The 24,017-nt window shown below is 32.2% G+C and overlaps 2 protein-coding genes across 5 annotated transcripts; both read left to right on the top strand.

The window, feature by feature from the left end:
- Positions 1 to 409: 409 nt before the first annotated feature.
- LOC18102469 (putative E3 ubiquitin-protein ligase XBAT35) lies at positions 410 to 7,984 on the top strand. 3 transcript variants are annotated; one of them, XM_052456514.1, is made up of 10 exons: positions 410 to 776; positions 853 to 967; positions 1,210 to 1,290; positions 2,090 to 2,178; positions 2,294 to 2,385; positions 2,763 to 2,844; positions 4,534 to 4,636; positions 5,381 to 5,466; positions 6,620 to 7,328; positions 7,769 to 7,984. In XM_052456514.1, the coding sequence occupies exons 1-9, from the start codon at positions 675 to 677 to the stop codon at positions 7,298 to 7,300; spliced, it is 1,431 nt and encodes a 476-aa protein (XP_052312474.1). In that variant the 5' UTR covers positions 410 to 674; the 3' UTR covers positions 7,301 to 7,328; positions 7,769 to 7,984. The 3 variants fall into 3 exon arrangements, with proteins under 3 accessions (XP_052312474.1, XP_052312475.1, XP_052312473.1); XM_052456515.1 differs by lacking the exon at positions 7,769 to 7,984 and adding an exon at positions 7,446 to 7,757; XM_052456513.1 differs by having other exon boundaries at positions 411 to 776; positions 7,764 to 7,984.
- A 2,638-nt stretch (positions 7,985 to 10,622) lies between these two features.
- LOC127905875 (putative E3 ubiquitin-protein ligase XBAT34) lies at positions 10,623 to 16,406 on the top strand. 2 transcript variants are annotated; one of them, XM_052456512.1, is made up of 10 exons: positions 10,623 to 10,936; positions 11,030 to 11,144; positions 11,390 to 11,470; positions 11,595 to 11,683; positions 11,799 to 11,890; positions 12,083 to 12,164; positions 13,275 to 13,377; positions 13,801 to 13,886; positions 15,010 to 15,720; positions 16,091 to 16,406. In XM_052456512.1, the coding sequence occupies exons 1-9, from the start codon at positions 10,835 to 10,837 to the stop codon at positions 15,688 to 15,690; spliced, it is 1,431 nt and encodes a 476-aa protein (XP_052312472.1). In that variant the 5' UTR covers positions 10,623 to 10,834; the 3' UTR covers positions 15,691 to 15,720; positions 16,091 to 16,406. The 2 variants fall into 2 exon arrangements, with proteins under 2 accessions (XP_052312472.1, XP_052312471.1); XM_052456511.1 differs by having other exon boundaries at positions 10,624 to 10,936; positions 16,156 to 16,406.
- Positions 16,407 to 24,017: the final 7,611 nt, after the last annotated feature.

Below are 24,017 nucleotides of genomic sequence, written 5' to 3'. Positions count from 1 at the left end.
CTTGAAAACTGAATACTTACAAGTCGGAGGTTTTTTATTTTTATTTTTTTTGTCGCCTTGGGATGATGTCCACATAATGGGATGAAAGCCCCCATAATTTGAAATATCCCGTAGCTAGTAAACCTGCTAGAACACAAAACAAATGACTTAGGATGCATAAATATTTCCATGCCATGATATACTGTATGTATTAGATAATTACAAACTAGTAGAAGAGTATTTCTGAGTTCCAGCCTTGATCAAGTTAAACAAGAAAATCATTCGTCAAGAGGCATATTATTTCCAAGAGTTCTTTTCCATGCGCATGTCTGGGAAGAAGAAGGTGGTGTTCTGCTCATTGATCCCGTTTGAAGCAAAGGAAAGGCAGGGGGGGAATATTATTTAAATTTGCCCCCATGCAGGATCGAACTACAGACCTTCAGTTTACAAGACTGCCGCTCTACCACTCTTGCTCTCTCAAAAGTCAATTTCGTTATTTTATGTATGATGTCCTTTCGGGTATCTGATGAGGTATTATCATGTTCAGAATTTTTATAGTTGAGATAAGTGAATTTTATGTAGCTTTCCCGGAAAGTACCGCTCCGATTTACCTCTAAATAATACGAGAAGAGAAGAGAAGGCAATCCAGGAAGGAAGGAATCCTTCATTTTTGTTTGTTTTGTGATACAAAAAGAATGGGGCAACAGCAATCAAAGCACGAGTTGCTGTATCAGCAAGTGAAAAACGGCAACATAGAAGGAATCAAAAAACTTTGCAGAGAAGGCGCTCGCCTCGAGGTTCCGATTATTCCAACTTTTTTATCTCTCCTTTTCATTATTTTTTTTAATAAATCTAATTGGTTTTGTTGTGCAGTGGATTGATAAAGAAGGAAAAACACCACTGATATTGGCGTGTTTGGATCCTCAACTCTTTAACGTGGCTAAAACTTTGATTGAGCTCGGTGCTGATGTTAATGCCTATCGCCCAGGTTTCCCTTTCTTTACTAATTTAAATATTCATTTGCTTTCTTAATTTTTCAATTAAGAGAAATTAGTTCGTTCTTAATTAGTTCAGTACTCCACTGCATAACAAAACAGGTTCATTTTCGAATATATTACGGTAAAGGATTTTTTTTTTTTTGAAGGAATTGCCTCTGCCCACGGATTCTTGATTAACGTGTTAATTCTGTTTATGAGTATAATTATTTTTATTTTTTGTATCGAGCTGTAGGTCGAAAGGGGGGGAATCCCTTGCATCATGCGGCAAAAAAAGGTCTTGAAAATACTGTCAAGTTACTTCTTTCACATGGAGGTGAGGCGATCTCCTATACTTAAGAGATTAGATTGGTTGTAGTTATTTTTTATTTAAAAATTTATTAAAATAATTATTTTTTATATCAATATATTAAAATAATTTAAAAACACTAAAAAAATATTAATTAAAAAAATTAAAAATATTTCAATTTTTTTAAAAAAAGTTTTGAAATGTAAAAACAAACAGATAATTGCTTTTAAAAGTGATTTTTTCTTGAAAATTCATTAAAACACCAAAAAAAATTAATTTGAAGCAAATAAAAATTTAAATTATTTCTAAAACAATTTTAAAACTCAAAAATAAATAAGTAATAGTTGTTTTTCAAAATGTTTTTCACTCGAAAATTCATAAAAATAATATTTATTTAAAAAAATATTTTTGATATCAGTGCATCAAAATGATTTCAAAACACCAAAAAAATATTAATTTGAAGCAAAAAAATAAAAACAAATTAAATTTTTTAAAACAAAAAACAAACAGGTAATAGTTTCTTTTTAAAATGTTTTTTATTTGAAAATTCATCAAAATAATATATGTTTTTAGTTTTAAAAAATTTATTTTTGACATCAGTGCATCAAAATGATTTAAAAATACTAAAAAAATATTAATTTAAAGAAAATAAAAAAAATTAAATTTTTAAAAAAATATTTTTAAAATACAAAAAAGAATAGTTAATTTTTGCAGCTGTGTGTGTGTCTATATATATATATATATATATATATATATATATATATATATATATATATTGGAGTGTCAGCGATAGTTTAATAAGTATTTGTTTCTTTTTAATTTTCAGCAAATGCATTAATGACGAATGATGATTGTCAAACTCCTCTAGAAGTTGCTAGGGCAAAAGGGTACGGCAATGTTGTCCGGGCAATTGAGGTATGCTTAACCGTTCATGCTGTGATGTTGTAACTCCTTTGTAACTGGGCAACGTGCGAAAATAATTTCTGTTAATTACCATGTAAAAAAGATTTTTTCCCCTAATTCTTTGCAGAGTCATATTTGCCTATTCTCTGGTTGGTTGCGGGAGTTTTATGGACCTGGATTTCTAGAAGTATTGGCACCTCGGTTGGTTTCAAGAAACATGTGGGTATTTGTTGTTTTTTACTACTACTTTGTAAGTTATGGAATATGTTATCTAGGCAGTTATAGCTTGAAAATATAATTACGGTTATTTTTTAAAATGTTTTTTATTTAAAAATATATTAAAATAATATTTTTTTATTTTTTAAAAATTATTTTTGACATTAACGCATTAAAATAATCTAAAAATATCAAAAAATATTAATTTGAAGAAAAAAATAAAAAAAAATCAAACCTTTTTAAAATCACTTTTAAAACGCAAAAACAAATATAATCTTAGATTGAAATGGCTTGTTGCATGTAACATTTGCTATACAGCTAAATACTGTTCTCAAAGAGCACTGGATTTGTTATGCTTAATAGTGTCACGGCTTGTGCAGATGGGCTGTTGTTTTACCTATTGGTTCCCGTAATCCTGGAATGCCTTGCAAGTTCGAACTTGCCATTTATTCTAGTTTGAAGGTACGCCAAGTAAAATTTTCTAATTTGCAAGAAATTGGATACCAGATTCACATTCATTGTTAAAATTTTATAACGATGCAGGCTTTTGTTTTTGTGCTGCCTTTGAGAGTTATTTTTTGGTTCTAGGCTCTGCTGTAATGATACTTGTATTTGTCTTTAAGCTTTTGGAATTCTTGTCCGGCACATTCCTGGTTTGCATCGGTGGTTTATCTTTATTCCTATTTATATCATACATAGTTCTTATATATCCTACATGAGGATTGAACCGGACAAGAAGCCGGGTTTAGGGTTATATAAATTGACTCGGATCAACCAGAATTAACTCGGAAAAATTAAAAAAAATATTAGAAGTTCTAATATTTCATATAAAAAAATTAAAAAATAATCCATGTGAATATATGTTATACTTGTTATAAATAATGAAGTTTAAAAGATTATTTCAAAAGGTTTTTTATCGCATATTGAAAAGATACTATGTGTTATCCTTTTAAGTTGAAGTATGTAAACCAAAAAGACTTTTTATCCCACATTGAAAAAACATAATTTTTTTCTTGTGAACATAAAATATATATACTAAAGGGCTTCAAATCCCACATAAAAAAATAAAATATTATTCTAGTATTTATATAGTGAACTTTGAAAAAAGTTAATAACCAACTATAAAAAAAACGGATCTCAATCGGGTTTTGCCTGGTCAACCAAGTTTTTGCTCATCCCATTCTTTGTCCTCACCCGGACCGATCTAGCCATCGGGAAACCATGCTGGTTCATTCCGGGTTTAATAACTATGGTTTATACACATTGGTTAGCTTTCTAGCAGTGTTATGGGTTTTTACCAAAAACACACTTTTATTATAAAATTTATCTGGTTCTGGATTCATAATGGTTGTAGCTATACCTGTTAACCTTCCATGTATTTAATCGATAGAATGTGGTGGGAAACAATAAATGTTGTTTGGCTCTACAGGTGGAAATATATAGAAGCTCAGGTTGAGACTCGAACTAATGGAATATATCCCTCTTAAAACCCCGTGTGAGTGCCTCTACATGTGAGTGAGACACAAGGTTATCGTTCCTAGCTAGGTTGAAGTCTACCTCATCCCACCTAGCACAGTGGCTTGAATCAAAGATATTTTATTAAGTTATCCAAGCACCTATAGTACTGTTACAAGCTGCTTTAGTGGTAAAAAATGCTGCTATTTTGCTCCTTCTAGCTGTTTTCATGGTGTTGAAATAGTCTTCAAAGATGTCAATACTTCTTGGCATTCAGAAATGAGAACATCGCAGCGTGGGAGGTGGTGATGTGCTTAGCTACTACTTCCACATCCAAGCATGCTTTGCATCAATTACCACTTGAACATTTTAGTGCTAGAATTTTGCAGAATAGGCTGCATTTTGGAACCTCTCACTGTGTGCTGCATGTTAAAACAAAGCAAACTTTGTTCATGAAGTTGCATGAAATGGGACTGACGACTCACTTTCAACGGTCTCTTTCTTTGATGATAGATGTTATCAGGGTTTTATTTCTTAGTTTAGTTGTCCTTATTCCTTGTTTGAATTTGTATTCCAAGTAGTGTTTGCAAATGTAAGATGTTGTATTCCTATGTTTTAAAGTGCTATATTTTCTTCTCTTTTAAGTTATGACTTTCTGGTTCTTGGTAATTTTCTTACATATTAATGGACGACCAGGATGTTAAACCACGCACGATAATTGCATTGTGGAAAGCAAATCTGGAAGAACCGAAGTTTCACCGCTCCGATCCTACTGTGATGATTGCTGACAACTCCACTAGTAATTTCTCAATGATGATAACTATCTGCGTATCTCTTATTAACCTTTGTTGAAGTTGATGTCATGTTGGTTTCCTAGTAATGTCATTCTGGTTCTGGGTCTTTTTCTTTGTTGTTTTACCTGTCTGTGTTTTTTTTGTCCCGTTGATGTTCCTGTTTTTCCCTTTTGGTTCTCTTTTTTCTTAAGTATCCCTGCCCCTGGCTCTCTCTTTTTTTTTTTGTTCGTTCTTGGCTCTTGTGTCTTTCTCTCTGTGTGTTTTTTCAGCCCCCTTTCTCTCTGCGAGGCCGTTCTCAGGCTTTTAAAGCTAGAGAAAGTCGTGTGTTCATGCCTTCAGAAATGAGGCATGTTTTGTGAGGGATCGTGGGCATCGTGGTTCATGATTTGCTGGTTGTGTTTCTTGTTGATCCGGTCTTCAAGATGAGAAGATGATAAATAATGTACGTTGAAAATAACAGTGATTTCACCCGAAATGATTATTTTTAATTTGGACCCTAAGCTTCTGCCATTGAACAATTAGGTTCCTGATTTCATTAATTAAACAATTTCAAATTCAATTAAGTCCCCAAACTTCCAATTCTTCCCATGTTTGACATAATTGATCCCCAAATTTATAATTCAATCCTTATTAGTCCCATATCAACCCAATCTTTAATTCATTCATTTTTTATTTTTTATATATTATTTTTGGTTATTACAATTTGTATTGATTATTTTCAACTTAAACATGATATGTTATGTTTTCAGAAACACGCATTAAACTCGCTCCTGCAAATGAAAGAGACAAGCAACAGCTTCAGTGGTTTTGTGATGCATGCAAAGGAATACCACAGGTTCGATTCACCCTTGTATACAGTTCTTCTTCTGTGGTCATAGAGCAAATGACAACTTGTATGCTACAAGTAGATGAGACAATTTTTCAGCTGAAGTATTTGAATGTGCATTTTTCCTTTCCTTTCATTGAAACCATGATAACTTCTGAGGACTTTTTTTTTTATAACGCTATAATTTCCAATGCTATCCAGACTCCAACATAACTAATGTTAGATGCTATAGCCAAATAAGAAGCCTCCTCGAGAATAGGGTTGTTCTGGAGTCCAGTAGATCCATTTAGAAGAGGAAATGAAAACCTCCCCTTGCGGACATTTCTGAGCCTTCTAAAATGGCAGGAATGTCATGCTGTTGCAGGGAATTTTGTTGGCTTTAATCGGTTATTTTTGGGTTATTATTGGTTTTCATCTCACCTTGGGTCAAGTTGAAAACTCATATTGAAGAACAATACATTTGTTTCAGATTGGGAGAAACCAAAGCTTAAATGTCTTAAATAAATTCTAATTGTTGTCTCGTTGACATGTATTTGTATATTATGTACTGGACTACTTCCCTTGAGGTTCATAGTCCCCCTTCAAGAATTTATGAGCCCACAGTAAACTCTTTTGAAATGAACACTAGTCATTATGCTTTCCTTTAGACAGTTATGAGTCGCTTGCTACTATGTAAGTGGTAGCTCATGCTCAAACTCCCCTGAAATGCATACTAGTCACTACGCTACGGTTATTGCTGAAGAAATGCATTTATTTCTGATTGGTGCTACTCTACTTTAATAGGTAGAAATACTCTGATCGCAAATCCATACGAACTGCTGATTGAGGTTCCTCTTGCACCTGATTAATTGTTTCATATTTAAAATTCTAGCAGTTGATTTGCTTCCTTTAAAAAAGGTTTTTTACTTAAATATGCAGAAAAGGATCCTAATGTCACAAGTGTATCTGTTTGGTTGTGATCTGTTATAGTCCAAATTCTGATAAGCTTTTCAAGAGTGTTGCATACCTTTAAATTGAAATTCCCTTGTTGTTTACATATCTATGTATAGAGTGGGAAATTTTAATGTAAAAACTTGCATAGTCAATAAGAGCTAATATCATTTAGTCAAAGACTTTGTTCATTACAAGAGGACTTGTGATACGAATGCCTATAATGTTACAGGTAATGCATCCTCTAGAATTTCTGTCCAGATCTCAGAATCTGGTTGTTCAAGCAACTGCTCCACCATCGGATGAAGATCCAGAGATAGCAATGGCAGTAAATGCCTCCATTCAGTCTGCCATGGCAGAGCAACCTATTTTTGATACCCACTCTAGCACTGGAGCAAGTTCATCCTCTAGCTGGAATTGCCCTGTTAATGATGGCGGTCAAGGTGCTATGGATGTGCCAGCAACACCTCCTCCAAAAACAACTAGCAGCGGATGGGCACCTTATGAAAGTGTATCTAGTGGCAGCTCAACTCAGCAAACCAAGATCTTGAATAGCAGCGTTGCTGATGTCCAGATAGCAACTGATGCCCAAGATTCAGTCCCATCAGCTCCACCCATTGTAGATGAGCTTATAGACGATTGTCTCATTCACTATCCATCAATTGATTCCAGCCCCCTTGATTTTTCTTCCCTGCCCCTTGAGAATTTACCAGAAAACACAGGTGAAAAGAAAGAAGATGGAGGTTCATCATCATGTGTAATATGTTTAGATGCTCTAGTTGAGGGAGCTTGCATTCCATGTGGCCACATGGTTGGATGTATGTCTTGTTTGAAGGAAATCAAAGCCAAGGAATGGGGTTGCCCTGTGTGTCGTGCCACAATTAACCAGGTTGTAAGGCTCTATGCTGTTTGATTCTTGCTGAAGAATGAAGGTATAAATGGTAAGTATTTTCTGGGCACCATAGACAATTATGTTCTCTTTCCTATAGAACAGTATATGACCTTAACTTTTTTGTCTGAATTATTGAACAAGTATACCTTAGTGTTCATGCTTTCAGTAGCATCACTGAAATCCCCTACAGTTTGAAGCTAATCATCCTCCTTCCGCCGATGTAGATCTTACACTTGCTACATTTTAGGAATTGGAATTATTCTCTCAGTATCTAAGTCACACAAGTAAATGCTCTCAAAACTGTTAGGAAGTGGTTGCATTTTCTTTGGGAATAGCTTGATACTAGTTTTTTGGGAGTCTAGTGATTTACTGTGTGACTACATGGGAGCCTATTGATCTCCGCATAAATTTTAATGTAGGATCCTGATGAGAGTAAAATTTACTAGAAACAAAAATGCTAAATTGCTGGCAACCATTTCTGCAGGTAAGTTTGGCAGCGCAAGAGAATTGACAACTTGAGTGGCTGCAGTTAAGCACCTTCTTGGAACATTGTACTCGCTTACTTGTGATTATTAAGACCATGTATGGGTTCTTTAAGGGTACACCTTATGTGAGCCGTTTGTGTATAATTTCTTTGTATACATATGATTAGATATTGCACGCTGTCGCGAGTTTATAAAATAAATATGTTTGATGGTAATATAATTGCGAACCAGTGTTAGATAATAGAAACTGAAGATGTGATGAAGTTAATATTCCATGAGGAAAAAAAACTCATGCAGAGAAACTCTGTAGCAATCTACAGTATTTTGTGAGGAAAGCTATAGTTATTTTTCCACATAATTTAGCCTTACTTATAATTGTAATATTAAAAAACTAAAATCGACAAAGATAATTTTGAAAAAAATATAACAAAAAAAAATTATATGGATTGCTACAGTGTTTCCTCAACAAAATCAACAAAGATAATTTTGGAAAAAATCATAACAAAAAAACAAAAAAAAACATGTAAAAAAACATTGTAGCAATCCACAATGTTTTGTGAGGAAAGTTACAGTGTTTTCCCCACATGATTTAGCTTTACTTGTAAAAAAAATTACAAAGTTAAATTATCAACCAACTTAACATTAAAAAAATATTAAATTGATATTAAATGTTTTTTTTATAAGGAATCTGCAACATGATACTAAACAAAATCATAAGATAAACAAGTACACATTTTTTTTTGGTTAAAACTTCAATATTCATGGCATTACTTTTGTTCCTTTTTCTTTCAATGTGTTTTAGATTCTTTGCTTTCTTTTCAGTTTTTCCTTTGAGTAAATATTAATTAATACTTTTGTGTTTTTAGCGATATAATAACTTAGTTTCTTTGGTTTCAAAAACCATAACTTAGTCCATAAACTATATACTAATTCTTAAAATGGCCCGTTAGTTTTTATAAAATGACCAAATTATTCCTAGATTTTTTAAAAAATATATATGGTCAAATTAATGGATATTCTGGAAAGAAAACAATTAAATTACTGGCAGTTTAGGACCTTATTAATAAACAATTAAGAAAGAGGGTAAGTTATACACGCAAATAAAATCATAGGGATGTGATATTAGGCTTCAGATAACTTATTCTTTTCCATTTTAGTGGGCGTCTTCTTTTTTACCGTTTGTAGTTGCACGTCCACCTGCAGGGTGGAGGTTGTCGCCGTTCTCATTTTGCACGCGCCGTTTCAGTCTCAGCCATGGCATTTGACAATCTCGCAAGCAGATGCTAGTTTTTCTCTCCTCTTGGTCAGTCTCGGCCATGGCCAATAAGTTGCGTAATATTACGAGTGTGATAGAAATTATTATTAAAATATTTTTAATTGAGAAATGTATTAATAAATTGTTTTTTATCTTTAATTTTTTGAATTTATTTTTTATATTAAAAAATCCAAATGATTAAACACTAAAAAATAATTTTAGTTAAAAATATAAATTTTAAACAAATAGTATTTTAACTGTAAAACACTCCCAATTCACATAAAAAATGAGTGAAAGACTAGGAAAAAAAACATATAAAAACAAATACCCAAAAGGAGTCCGGTAAGTCTCAAGGAGAAACCCAAAAGGCCTTATTTGTTTGGTGGAAAATAATTTTTTAAAATTTAATTTTCAAACTTTCATGTATTTGTTTGTTATTAGAAAAACTGGTCAACAGAAACACTTTTCAGTCAAGAAAAATTTGACTTGGTTTTCAGAAAAGTGTTTTCCTTTTATTTTAGATAAAATACACTTTTCAAAAGTTATGAAAAAATTAAAAATATCATTTTTTTTTTGTTACAAAAATTGATTCCGCAATCCAATTGCATAAATCACGTAGGATGTTTTCTGTCGACTCCTAAATGTCGTCCACATCCTAAATGTCGTCCACATCTATTTAATACAAGTTGAATAAAGGGGCAACCTCACTTTAGTCCCTAACTTGTTACCCATTTCTCAATTAGATCCCAGTCTATTTTCTAATCACATTTATCCTTTTAGAAATCCTCAATCAAGTTCTTATGTTCTTAGAGTTATTGCAAGAAAAATGACATAAAATGACGTCTTTTTATTTCATAAATTATAAAGTTTAGACGAGAAACATGAAGGGAATCAATTGAGGATTTCTGTATTTTAATGATCAAATTAATATAAAATTAGGTTGATGACCTAATTGAAAATTGGTGTATAAATTAGGGACCAATAAGAGGTTACCCTAAATATAAAAAGCTACATTATCTCTAATGCTTGCATCGATAAGGAAAGAGTTACTCGAGAAAGAAACAATAGCTTTTTCTCGAACTATTTTTTGAGTAGAGATGTTAATGGATCATGACTTAAATTTTTATTATTCGTTGTGTAAAAAGAAAAGGTAAAATATAGAAGTATATTTAATTTTTTTTTTATAATCGAGAATGATTCCTAAAACCATTTGGTAACAAATCAAATGTGGAATATCCAAATAGAATATTAATTCATAGTTTTATAGTAAAATAACTTGGTGTTTGTTTAGTCTAATTTTTCTTGGTGTATTAATATTAAAAATAAATTTAAAAAAATAAAAATAAATTAATATATTTTAAAATAAAAAATAAATTAATATATTTTAAAATAAAAAATATTTTAAAAAATAATTTATTTTATAGCTGGGTTTTTGTGTTATGGGCCTTGGGCACAAATCAATATAGAAAAAAAGAAGAAGAAGCAAATTCCTCAACAATGAAGTTGAAGGCGGTTTCGGGTCCACCATCCACGCGCTCTCTAGCCCACACCATCAAATTAGAGGACACGTAAGCTTAGTTTAGTTCCATTCAACTCCTCACCTATTTTTTAAATTTCCCATCAATTGACTTTCCAAATTCTTCTTTCTTAAGCAAAAAAAAAAATATCGAAATTCGATTTTCCAGGAAAATTATAGTCGTAGCTTTCCCAGACAGTACCGCTCCGATTTACCTCTAAATAATACAAGAAGAGAAGAGAAGGCAATCCAGGAAGGAAGGAATCCTTCATTTTTGTTTGTTTGTGATACAAAAAAGAATGGGGCAACAGCAATCAAAGGACGAGTTGCTGTATCAGCAAGTGAATTGCAGCAATATAGAAGGAATCAAAAATCTTTGCAGAGAAGGCGCTCGCCTTGAGGTTCCGATTATTCCAACCTTTTTTATCTTTCGCCTTTTTATTATTTTTTTAAATAAAAAAACAAAATTAAATCTAATTGGTTTTGTTGTGCAGTGGATTGATAAAGAAGGAAAAACACCACTGATAGTGGCGTGTTTGAATCCTCAACTCTTTAACGTGGCTAAAACTTTGATTGAGCTCGGTGCTAATGTTAATGCCTATCGCCCAGGTATCCCTTTCTTTACTAATTTAAATATTCATTTGCTTTCTTAATTTTTCAATTAAGAGAAATCAGTTCGTTCTTAATTAGTTTAGGACTCCACTGTGTAACAAAACAGGTTCATTTTCGAATATATTATAGAAGAGGATTTTTTTTTTTTTTTAAGGAATTGCCTCTGCCCACGGATTCTTGACTAACGTGTTAATTCTGTTTATGAGTATTAATTTTTTTTATTTTTTTTTATTGAGCTGTAGGTCGTAATGGGGGGGCTCCCTTGCATCATGCGGCAAAAAGAGGTCTTGAAAATACTGTCAAGTTACTTCTTTCACATGGAGGTGAGGTGCACTGTCGTCTATTGCCGTCAATTTGGAAACTTCATTTGCTTGCAGCTGTCTAGTTTTTTTTTTTTTTGAGTGTCAGCGGTAGTTTAATAAGTGTTTGTTTCTTTTCAATTTTCAGCAAATGCATTAATGATGAATGATGATTGTCAAACTCCTCTAGAAGTTGCTAGGGCAAAAGGGTACGGCAATGTTGTCCGGGCAATTGAGGTATGCTTAACAGTTCATGCTGTGATGTTGTAACTACTTTGTAACTGGGCAACGTGGGAAAATAATTTCTGTTAATTACCATGTAAAAAAGATTTTTTCCCCTAATTCTTTGCAGAGTCATATTTGCCTATTCTCTGGTTGGTTGCGGGAGTTTTATGGACCTGGATTTCTAGAAGTATTGGCACCTCGGTTGGTTTCAAGAAACATGTGGGTATCAATTCCATGTGTTCTCGCATTGATGGGGTTTTATTTGTTGTTTTTTGCTACTCCATTTTAAGTTAGGGAATATGTCATCTAGACAGTTTAAAATGGCTTGTTTCATGTAACATTTGCTATACAGCTAATTGTTCTCAAAAGGCACTGGATTTGTTATGCCTAATAGTGTCATGGCATGTGCAGATGGGTTGTCGTTTTACCTACTGGTTCCCGTAGTCCTAGAATGCCTTACAAGTTGGAGCTTGCCATTTATTCTAGATTGCAGGTATGACAAGTAAAATTTTCTAATTTGCAAGAAATTGGATACCGGATTCGCATTCATTGTTAAAAGCTTTCAATGATGGAGGCTTTTGTTTTTGTGCTGCCGTTGAGAGTTATTTTTTGGTTCTAGGCTCTGCTGTAATGATACTTGTATTTGTCTTTAAGCTTTTGGAATTCTTGTTTGGCACATTCCTGGTTTGCATCGGTGGTTTATCTTTATTCTTGTTTATACACATGGGTTGGTTTTATGGGTTTTACCAAAAACACACTTCTATTATAAAATTTATCTGGTTTTGGATTCGTAATGGCTATAGCTATACCTGTTAACCTTCCATGTATTTAATCGATAGAATGTGGTGAGAAACAATAAATGTTGTTGGGCTAGCTCATTCCACAGGTGGAAATAGAAGCTCAGGTTGAGACTCAAACTAATGGAATATATCCCTCTAAAAACCCCGTGTGAGTGCCTCTACATGTGAGTGCCTCTACATGTAAGTGAGACACAAGGTTATCGTTCCTAGGTTGAAGTCTACCTCATCCCACCTAGCACAGTGGCTTGAATCAAAGATATTTTATTAAGTTATCCAAGCACCTACAGTACTGCTACAAGCTTCGGTGGTTAAAAATGCTGCTATTTTGTTCCTTCATGCTATTGAAATAGTCTTCAAAGATGTCAATACTTCATGGCATTCAGAAATGAGAATATCGCAGCGTGAGAGGTGGTGATGTGTTTAGCTACTGCTTCCACATCCAAGCATGCTTTGCATCAATTACCACTTGAACATTTTGGTGCTAGAATTTTTCAGAATAGGTTGGGTTTTGGAACCTCTCACTGTGTATTGAATGTTAAAACAAAGCAAACTTTGTTTATGAAGTTGCATGAAATGGGACTGACGACTCGCTTTCAACGGTCTCTTCCTTTGATGATAGTATGTTATCAGGGTTTTATATCTTAGTTTCGTTGTCCTTTTTCCTTGTTTGAATTTGTATTCCAAGTAGTGTTTGCAAATGTAAGATGCTGTATTCCTATGTTTTAAAGTGCTATATTTTCTTCTCTTTTAAGTTATGACTTTCTGGTTTTTGGTAATTTTCTTACATATTAATGGATGACCAGGATGCTCAACCACACACGATAATTGCATTGTGGAAAGCGAATCTGGAACAACCAAAGTTTCACCACGCCGATCCTACTGTGATGATTGTTGACAACTCCACTAGTAATTTCTCAATGATGATAACTATTCACAAATCTTTTATTGACCTTTGTTGAAGTTGATACCATGTTGGTTTCCTAGTCCCTACATTTACGTTGGATTTTTTATGTCCATGCATAGTCTCAAGAGGCAGGAAGCGGAGACAAGTGAGGTGTAGGCCTCAGATTATTAGGCATAAGTAAGTATGATAAATAATCCTGACAACATAAGGAACTAGATATCTTTCGAACTACTCTGGATATAGTGTACGTCGCCATGCTCCTGCCTCCAACGTGAATTAGACATACCAGATAGCTAGCAAAAATAAGTTTTTCGATGAATCACCACATCAAAAGTAACTTGCTTTTGGTTAAGATTTAAGTAATCAAAAGCTTTTTAATTTGTATTGATTATTTTATACTTAAACCTAATGTGTTTTGTTTTCAGAAACTCGCCTTAAACTCGCACCTGCCAATGAAAGAGACAAGCAACAGCTTCAGTGGTTTTGTGATGCATGCAAAGGAATACCACAGGTTCAATTCACACTTGTATACAGTTCTTCTCTGGTCATAGAGCAATTGATAACTTGTATGCTACAAGTAGATGATACAATTTTTCAGCTGAAGCATTTGAATGTGCATTTTTCCTTTCCTTTCATTGAAACCATGATAACATTTGAGGACTTTTTTTTTATAACGCTATAATTTCCAATGCTATCCAGATTCCAGCATAACTAATGTTAGATGCTATAGCCAAATAAGAAGCCTCCTTGAGAATAGGTTTGTTCTGGAGTCCAGTAGATCCATTTAGAAGAGGACATGAAAACCTCCCCTTACGGACAATTCTGAGCCTTCTAAAATGGGAGGAATGCATGCTGTTGCAGGGAATTTTGTTGGCTTTAATCGTTTATTTTTGGGTTATTATTGGTTTTCATGTCACCTTGGGTCAAATTGAAAACTCATATTGAAGAACAATACATTTGTTTCAGATTGGGAGAAACCAAAGCTTAAATGTCTTTAATAAATTCTAACTGTTCTCTCGTTGACATATATTTGTATATTATATACTGGACTACTTCCCTTGAGGCTTATAGTCCCCCTTCAAGAGTTTATGAGCCCACACTAAACTCCTTTGAAATGAACACTAGTCATTATGCTTGCTACTGTGTAAGTGGTAGCTCATGCTCAAACTCCCCAGAAATGCACACTAGTCACTACGATATGGTTATTGCTGAAGAAATGCATTTATTTATGATTGGTGCTATACTGCTTTAATGGGCAGAAATACTCAGATCGTAATGCATACAGACTGCTGATTGAGATTCCTCTTCACCTGATTTATTTGTTTCATATTTAAAATTCTAACAGTTGATTTGCTTCCTTTAAAAAATGTTTTTTACTTAAATATGCAGAAAAGGATCCTAATGTCACAAGTGTATCTGTTTGGTTGTGATCTGTTACAGTCTAAATTCTGATCAGCATTTCAAGTGTGTTGCATACCTTCCAATTGAAATTCCCTTGTTGTTTACATATCTATGTATAGAGTGGGAAATTTTAATGTAAAAACTTGCATGGTCAATAAGAGCTATATATCATTTAGTCAAAGACTTTGTTCATTACAAGAGGACTTGTGACATGAATGCCTATAATGTTACAGGTAATGCATCCTCCAGAATTTCTGTCCAAATCTCAGAATCTGGCTGTTCAAGCAACTGCTCCACCATCGGATGAAGATCCAGAGATAGCAATGGCAATAAATGCCTCCATTCAGTCTGCCATGGTAGAGCAACCTATTTCTGATACCCACTCTAGCACTGGAGCAAGTTCATCAACTAGCTGTAATTGCCCTGTTAATGCTGGCGGTCAAGGTGCTATGGATGTGCCAGCAGCACCTCCTCCAAAAACAACTAGCAGCGGATGGGCACCTAATGAAGGTGTATCTAGTGGCAGCTCAACTCAGCAAACCAAGATCTTGAATAGCAGCGTTGCTGATGTCCAGACAGCAACTGATGCCCAAGATTCAGTCCCATCAGCTCCACCCATTGTAGATGAGCTTATAGAAGATGGTCCCATTCACTATCCATCAATTGATTCCAGCCCCCTTGATATTTCTTCCCTGCCCATTGAGAATTTACCAGAAAACACAGGTGAAAAGAAAGAAGATGGAGGTTCATCATCATGTGTAATATGTTTAGATGCTCCAGTTGAGGGAGCTTGCATTCCATGTGGCCACATGGTTGGATGCATGTCTTGTTTGAAGGAAATCAAAGCCAAGAAATGGGGTTGCCCTGTGTGTCGTGCCACAATTAACCAGGTTGTAAGGCTCTATGCTGTTTGATTCTTGCTCTGAAGAATGAAGCTATAAATGGTAAGTATTTTCTGGGCACCATAGACAATTATGTTCTCTTTCCTATAGAACAATATATAACCTTAACTTTCTTGTCTGAATTATTAAACAAGTATACCTTAGTGTTTGTGCTTTCAGTAGCATCACTGAAATCCCCTATAGTTTGAAGCTAATCATCCTCCTTCCGCCGATGTAGATCTTACACTTGCTACATTTTGGGAATTGGAATTATTCTCTCAGTATCTAAATCACACAATTTAATGCTCTCAAAACTGTTAGGAAGTGGTTGCATTTTCATTGGGAATAGCTTGATTCTAGTTTTTTGGGAGTCTAGTGATTTACTGTGAGACTACAAGGGAGTCTCTTGATCTCCTTATAAATTTTAATCTAGGATCCTGATGAGAGTAAAATTTACTAGAAACAAAAATGCTAAATTGCTGGCAACCGTTTCTGCAGGGAAGTTTGGCAGCGCAAGAGAGTTGACAACTTGAGTTGCTGCAGTTGGGCAACTTCTTGGAACATTTTACTCGCTTACTTGTGATTAGTAATACCATGTATGGGTTCTTTAAGGGTATACCTTATGTGAGCCTTTTGTGTATAATTTCTTTGTATACATAAGATTCCAATGTGCTTGTATATGAAGTCATACATGAACTGCGTAAAAGGGATTCAATGCTTTTGCAATTTTCAAGGTAATCATTTATGAACTAATTCTATACACACACACACACTTCCTCCGTAATTGAGCTTTCCCTGTGAAAGTTTTTTTACAAGGCTTTGACTGGATTCTGTGGAGGATCTTTTCCCCATTGAAGTTTTAGGCAAATTACTCCATCAAAGGCATCTTCTTTCCTTTTTTATTCTTGAAATAACCATTTTATATTATATTTACTTTTAAAAACTTCAAAAAGATCAGCCTGGGATTGGTGTTTAGAGCACGATTGGCTTCGTGGCCAGGCTATGTTTTTATCAAATTTTGATTTAAAAAAAATTCTTTTTTTATATTTTTATATTGATTTGATATGTCGGGACTAAAAATAATTTTTTTAAGAAAAATATAATTTTAAAATATTTTAATAGCTACCACAGTATTAAATACTTCTTTCCACGGCTGCTCGCGTGTTGTTTGTGCATGCACCATCCAACATAGCCTGCAAGTTTTCGTGCCTTAACTTGCATGTCAATTTGTGATAGGTCTACTCTGTTTACCTAACTGGATGATGTGATGTTATCGATTTGATGGTTGCAAATGTGAGGTTAAAAGGAGCGTGTTACCAATTATTTAAAAAAAATATATTTTAAAAAATATTAAGTAATATATTTTAAATATTTTAAAATAATTTAAAACAAGTTAAAAAATTGAAATTTTTTGAATAATATAATCATATTATAAAATCAAACAGGATTAAAATCTTGTTTATTTTTTAAAAATTATTTTTATTGAAAAAATATTAAATTGATATTAAATTTTTTTTTATAAGGAATCTGCAACATGATACTATACAAAATCATCTAAGATAAACAAGCATACATTTTTTTTTGGTTAAAACTGCAATATTCATAGCATTACTTTTGTTCCTTTTTCTTTCAATGTGTTTTAGATTCTTTGCTTTCTTTTCAGTTTTTCCTTTGAGTAAATATTAATTAATACTTTTGTGTTTTTAGCGATATAATAACTTAGTTTCTTTGGTTTCAAAAACCATAACTTAGTCCATAAACTATATACTAATTCTTAAAATGGCCCGTTAGTTTTTATAAAATGACCAAATTATTCCTAGATTTAAAAAAATATATATATAATATGTATATGGTCAAATTAATGGATATTCTGGAAAGAAAACAATTAAATTACTGGCAGTTTAGGACCTTATTAATAAACAATTAAGAAAGAGGGTAAGTTATACACGCAAATAAAATCATAGGGATGTGATATTAGGCTTCAGATAACTTATTCTTTTCCATTTTAGTGGGCGTCTTCTTGTTTACCTTTTGTAGTTGCACGTCCACCTGCAGGGTGGAGGTTGTCGCCGTTCTCATTTTGCACGCGCCGTTTCAGTCTCAGCCATGGCCAATGCACTGCTGGCATTTGACAATCTCGCAAGCGGATGCTAGTTTTTCTCTCCTCTTGGTCAGTCTCGGCCATGGCCAATGTGTTGTGTATTTTTTAAAGTCTGATAAAAATTACATTTTAAATGTTTTTTATTTAAAAATATATTTTTTTATTTTTAAAATTTATTTTGATATTAACAGATTAAAACCGATTCAAAAATACTAAAATAATTAATTTTAAATAAAAAATTAAAATTTTAAACAAACAACATCTTAGCTGCATTATGAAATATTCCCCAAATCACACAAAAAAAAAATGAGTGTAAGAATAGGGAAAAAAACATATAAAAGAAAATATACCCAAAAGAGGCTTTGTGGTAAGCCTCCAAAGAGAAACGAAAACTAAAAAAACTATTAAAAATACTTAAAAAACGATTAAAAGAAAGATGAGAGGGAGGAAACTAACAGCAAGGCTCGGAGACCCTACTTGATAGCTTCGAGCAATAAAATGATTGTACAGGAAACTTTTCTAGAGGAAAAAATTGACTAGAGAAAAAGAAAAGAGACGGCTTGGATTTCTACATTTTCTAGTTTTTAGACCTAACCTGGTTTAAGGTTTGGATTCCAGGTTTTAACCGGGTCACCGAGTTACCGGATCAATTCTTTTTAAAAAAAATTTAAAACAGCGTCGTTTTAGTAAAAAAAAAATAAAAATCAACGGGTTGCAATCGGGTTTTTAACCGGGTCACATCGAGTTTTTTTCTTTCCCTATTTTTTATTCAACTCAGCCCGGTTCCAGCCTCGGGTTGGCCGGGTCCGGAGGCGACTCGCCGGGCCAGGTTTTAAAACCATGCTACAATGAATCGCGCAAATAACGGTCATTCATTGTTAAAGTGTATGCGTATTCTAGATCAACTATATGTAATATTTGTTAAATTTAATTTGCTAGGGTTGATCCGGAAGATTTAAAACTTTTCCTAGGTTGAGTATAAAGTTAAACCGTAAAGATAGATATTGTTTTGATAAAATTTAATTAATTGATTGGATTTTTAAAGATTAGATTAACTCAATCAAGCGTTTAATAAAAATATTAATTCAGATTAATTTAGTGATTTATAAGATTATCTAATCAGTGGACTCTTTTTCAAATGACAACTATGTTATATGTGCAGATTTAAAAAGCTTTTTTTAAATAGTCACTTGAAAATTTATGTTAAAAACTATTCCAAAAAATCGAAACAAGTCCCATGCATGTCTGTATGGTGATTTGCTTTTCTTAATGGATCAGGGAAATAAAAAACATTACTTGGATTAAAATTTTCATAAATTTGATATGAATGGTCTGTATTAATTGGGTTTACATATACACTTCGTATTGTATCAAAAATAGTTTGGAAATGCTACATATATATAGGCATAGAAAAAGGGAGAAAAGGGAGAGGAATTGAGTTTTAATGTTAACTAGATGATTGACCTGTGCTAACCTAAAGACAAATTGGATGACCAGTGAAAATATAGTTTGACTCAAGATAAATATTTAAATGATGAGATCTTTTTATATAAAAAAATGAGATCACAACACATTGGATAGATTTGAATCAGTTTGTGTTAACCCGTCAATTTGCATACCGACCCATAAGACCATGATAACTTTGTAAAAAACAAATCAAAAGAAATTATGAAATTTAATTTTCAATAAACTCAATGTTAAATGATGAAATTAAAAAAAATTAAAAAATAGAACCTAAAAAAATAACTCGAGTTAATCTGAGTTAGCTTGTCAAACCTGTTACCCAGATTATGAGACCGGGATAATCCAATAGCAAACAAATTAAAACAAATTATGAAGTTTAATTTTCAATGAACTCAATGTTAAAAGATAAAATTGAAAAAAAATCTATTAAAAAAAGACAAAAAATAACTCGAGTCAACCAAAGTTAATATGTCAAACTCGTAATCAAAGTTATAAGATAGGGATAACCTCATAAAAAGCAAATCAAAACAAATCATGAAGTATAATTTTTTATCGATTCAATATTGAAGGATAAAATTATAAAATAATAATTAGAATAAAAAAAAAAACTCGAGTCACTCGAATTGATCGACAAACTCGTGTCTTGAGTCATGAGGTTAGAATAAACTCATAAAAAATAATTAAATTCAACAATAAATCTAATATCAAATAATTAAATAAAAATAATTAAATAGTAGTTTTGCAAGGAGGATTACAGCAAATTCACCTTCTCTTTCAAGTTTTTTTTTTTTCCTAATTAGCCAAGTAACTTTGCCTGCTCACCAAGCCTTCATTTCAATGTCTTAATTATAGCAAGATTAAAAGCAGATCTTGCAGCTAAAGTCGTAATTTGACCATCTTAGTACAAAAACATGGAATGATGCCGATGATTAGGAGATTGGTTAGCATATAATCCAATATATTCCATTGGTTTCTTTAGAAAAAGAGAAAGAAACGACGGATACGGATTTTTGTTTTATTCAATTGCAAGTTACTGAAATTGATTCCGCAATCCAACTCCACAAAGCACGTCGGATGTTTTCTGTCTTCTCCTAAATGCTGTCCACTTCTATTTAATTTACTTTTGTGACCTTAACATTCTTTCTTTCTTTCTTTCATGTTGATCTATAATTACCTTTATATATATATATATATATATATATATATATATAGAAAATGTTGATCCATGGCCATGATCAATAAATCTGAGCAGATACTTACTACTTGCATGCTTCCATTCAATTATTGCCGCTCGCTGAATAATAGAATTATGCATTTCTTGGTAAATAGTATTTCATTAAACAATATTCATGTAAGGTTATGAAAACTATAATTGGAGAGGATATGATCGCCCTAGTTCAAGAACCACGGTACAAAAACCTCGAACACTAAAATCTTTATAATAATTTACTGTTTTTTATATTATTTATGTCTAATTTACATGAATTTTTATACTTCTACAAGTTGCATGCAAGCTACACCTCCCTCCCTCTCTCTCTCTCTCTCTCTCTCTCTCTCTCTCTCTCCTTATATATATATATATATATATATATATATATATATATATAATCACAATTCACGAGCATACCCAGGCTACTGAATTTTCGTTATATACAAAAACATGCCAGCATGTAGGCTTCTAGAGTTAGATTTGGATTTATACGATGGTTCAACGTATTGCTTACCAGAAATAGACAATATGGGGCGGGTGGATGAGGGAATTTACGAGTAAATAGAACTTCGAAGCCAGTCATTAAGCTTTTAGATTGTTAATTTCTCGAGAAACACAAAGCACTTTTTGGTCCACCCAACTCCCAACGTCAGGCAAAACCAGGTAGAGGTTGATACTTCTAGGCCATGTGTTGAGTTTTAATTATCTAAAAATAGTACAGATTCTTGAAGTATAATTGGCCTTCATTTAATTATGGATTGCAAGGATTGGCTAGCAATTCGTCTTGGTCGCCTGACATTGCAAGTACAGTTTTCCTCGGAGGCCAAATCCAAGTGACCGTGAAACAAGGCTGCCCCTCTACTCTTCTCGGGCCAACAATTGTCGCTTTATTTTTATTTATTTATTTTTCTTTCATCGTCTAAGCTATCAGGTCTTGGTAATTAAAATCTTAATTTGTTTTATTACAGAGATTATGACTTTTGGGGGGGTCTCCTCCAATGTATATGTAGATGCCAGGAGTTAGTAATGCTGGGATTGTCTGTTACCATACTCAAGACATTGTAATTTTAATTATATTTTTTATTTTCTGCCAAAAAATTAAACAAGCTGAATCCCAAGCAACAATTCTCTTGTTCTATTAAGATTTTCTTATAAAAATAAACAAACTGATAAATAAATGTATATATTGAGTGTCCTCTTATCTCTATCTCTCCTATAAAATAAATATGGATAATTATTATTGAAATACTCTAAAATCTCTAAGCATACGATACTAGTGATTTTTTAGTTTTTCTATTCTACTGGTCTCCTCGATAAAAATAAAAATAATAAGTCAGTGACGGAGTCAGGATGTTTTAAATGAAATGGCAAATTATTAATAAATATTTGATATTATATATTATACACACATGTATTATATAAAGAAATTAATTTGAAATATATGTACCAACTCAAGTCAAGCAAAATTAATTTAATAATTTTTAAAATAAAAAAACTTACATTATAATTGTTCTCTTTCGAAATTTTATATATTAAAACTACTTCATAATGATTTTATTTTTAATCTCATTAAAAATATCTTTCTTAATATATATAACAAATTTTTATTTATCTATTTCTAAATCTTCCAAAGACTACGAAAGTTTTTGACAACAATTCTATGCCGACATATGATACATAGCATCTAAAATCATAGCTTAAAAGGATTGTCACAAACTGATGTTGTTCTTGCTGACTTGTTGTTCTGTACAAGTGGATTAAACATAAATATTAAATATTTTCTTTTTAATTTATATATTATGTCCTTAATTTTTTGAGCTGTCATGTACTTCACTTTTAATCACTAGTAAATTCATCATCATTATTTTTCATATGAAATTCATAGCAAAATAATTATCAATTCATCAAAATTCATTTCAATTCATATCCATTAGCATATAATATTACTCATACATATATTAATTCAACAAACCCATAAATTATTATAAACTCTAATATTTTTAGTAACTAATTAATATAGAAAAAAGAAGCTAACAATCAATAGCTAATAAAGAAAATTAATCATGTAAAACTATTATATTAATATTTAAAATATTTTAAAAAAAAATTAAGGGCAATTGCTCCCTTTTGCACCCACGTGACTCCGCCACTGTATATAGTGATTTGCTTTTTCCAAGTAGAAGATATTCGTGTTTCACGTAGTTTTATATCAAAATACATTATTTTTTAGAGGAGAAAAATGTTAATTTACATTCAATTCTCTTTGAAAGGAAACAAACATACAATGTACTTATTTAATTACTAGAAAACATACAAATCAATATTTATATTATATTTGTTTATTTATTGTCAATAAATCTTAGCTTAAGTAGTAAGATCAGTGTTTTTTTTTTAAATATCGAATTCAAGCATAGCATTAATTAAAAAGAAAAAAGAAGCATATTAATCAATAATTTTAACATTTGTTTATCCATCGATCTACCTTGACGAAGAACTGTGAAGTAGTGCCTCTCTCCTTCTCAGCCTGCGTTAAAAGAAGAAGGAGGAGAAGATGGAAACAGGTACACATGGCATGGCCAAAAGATTTACAGAACCAAGCACAGCCTAGCTAGCAAGATCAAAAAGGGTTAGAACAACGATATTTTGAAGAATTTTTTTCTAGAAAAATCAAACTAAATTTTAATTACGATATAGGTTAATTGGTGGAATTAAATCAACTTTAAATTAGTTTTTTTAAACTTAACATAAATTAACTTGCTAACCCGTTCATGTTTAAAAACATTAATTTCAAATCTTTCTAGTTTTGCTAGATTGAATCAAATAACAAATGTATTGAAACAATGCATCAATGTGCATTATATTAATACTAAGTGGTTGATTGAGAATAATATTGTGGGTATTGTTTTTTAAAGTATTTTTTATTTTAAAATATATTAAAATAATATATTTTATTTTTTAAAATTATTTTTAATGTAAACCTATCAAAACAATAATTTAAAACTAAAAAAAATTCAATTTTTTTTAAAAGTGCAACTGTAGCAGCCCATTCTTTGATTGTGATACCGGTAATTCTGTTGTGAATTTTATTTTTTTGTGAGAGAATTGATTTAGTAAATGAAAACCTTGAAAAATTGCAGAACCCTGTGAGATCCATATGATCTGGGACCCGGGCATTTGTGGGAGCTACAAGTTTGATCTTATTAAAAAGAAGAAAGGTTTGATCTTATTGCTACAGTCTCCATGCACTGTGCCGAGCAACTGTAGTTGAAATTCATAGTATCCATGGTATTAAGTAGGTGTTTCTGGTTATGTTTTAGATTTGTTATCTAAAAATTATCAGTTCAGATTTTATAAACCTTAAAATCATTAGAGATTTATATGGTCGTTAACTTCAAGATCCGTAAGATTAGTTGAGACATGCAAGTTAGTTCAGACACTCATATTAATAAAAAAAAAATATTAGTTAAGATACACTTGAATTTGTTTGAAGATTAATATTAATAAAAAAATATATAGAAAAAATATCCTGGAAAAAAAAACAAAGGGTAATGTGGTCATTGGATAAAAGGTGTTGTCAATCAACAC

The sequence above is a fragment of the Populus trichocarpa genome, chromosome 10 (genome assembly GCF_000002775.5).
Source record: "Populus trichocarpa isolate Nisqually-1 chromosome 10, P.trichocarpa_v4.1, whole genome shotgun sequence".
Taxonomy (NCBI): domain Eukaryota; kingdom Viridiplantae; phylum Streptophyta; class Magnoliopsida; order Malpighiales; family Salicaceae; genus Populus; species Populus trichocarpa.
This window is presented reverse-complemented; position numbering and strand designations above follow the sequence as displayed.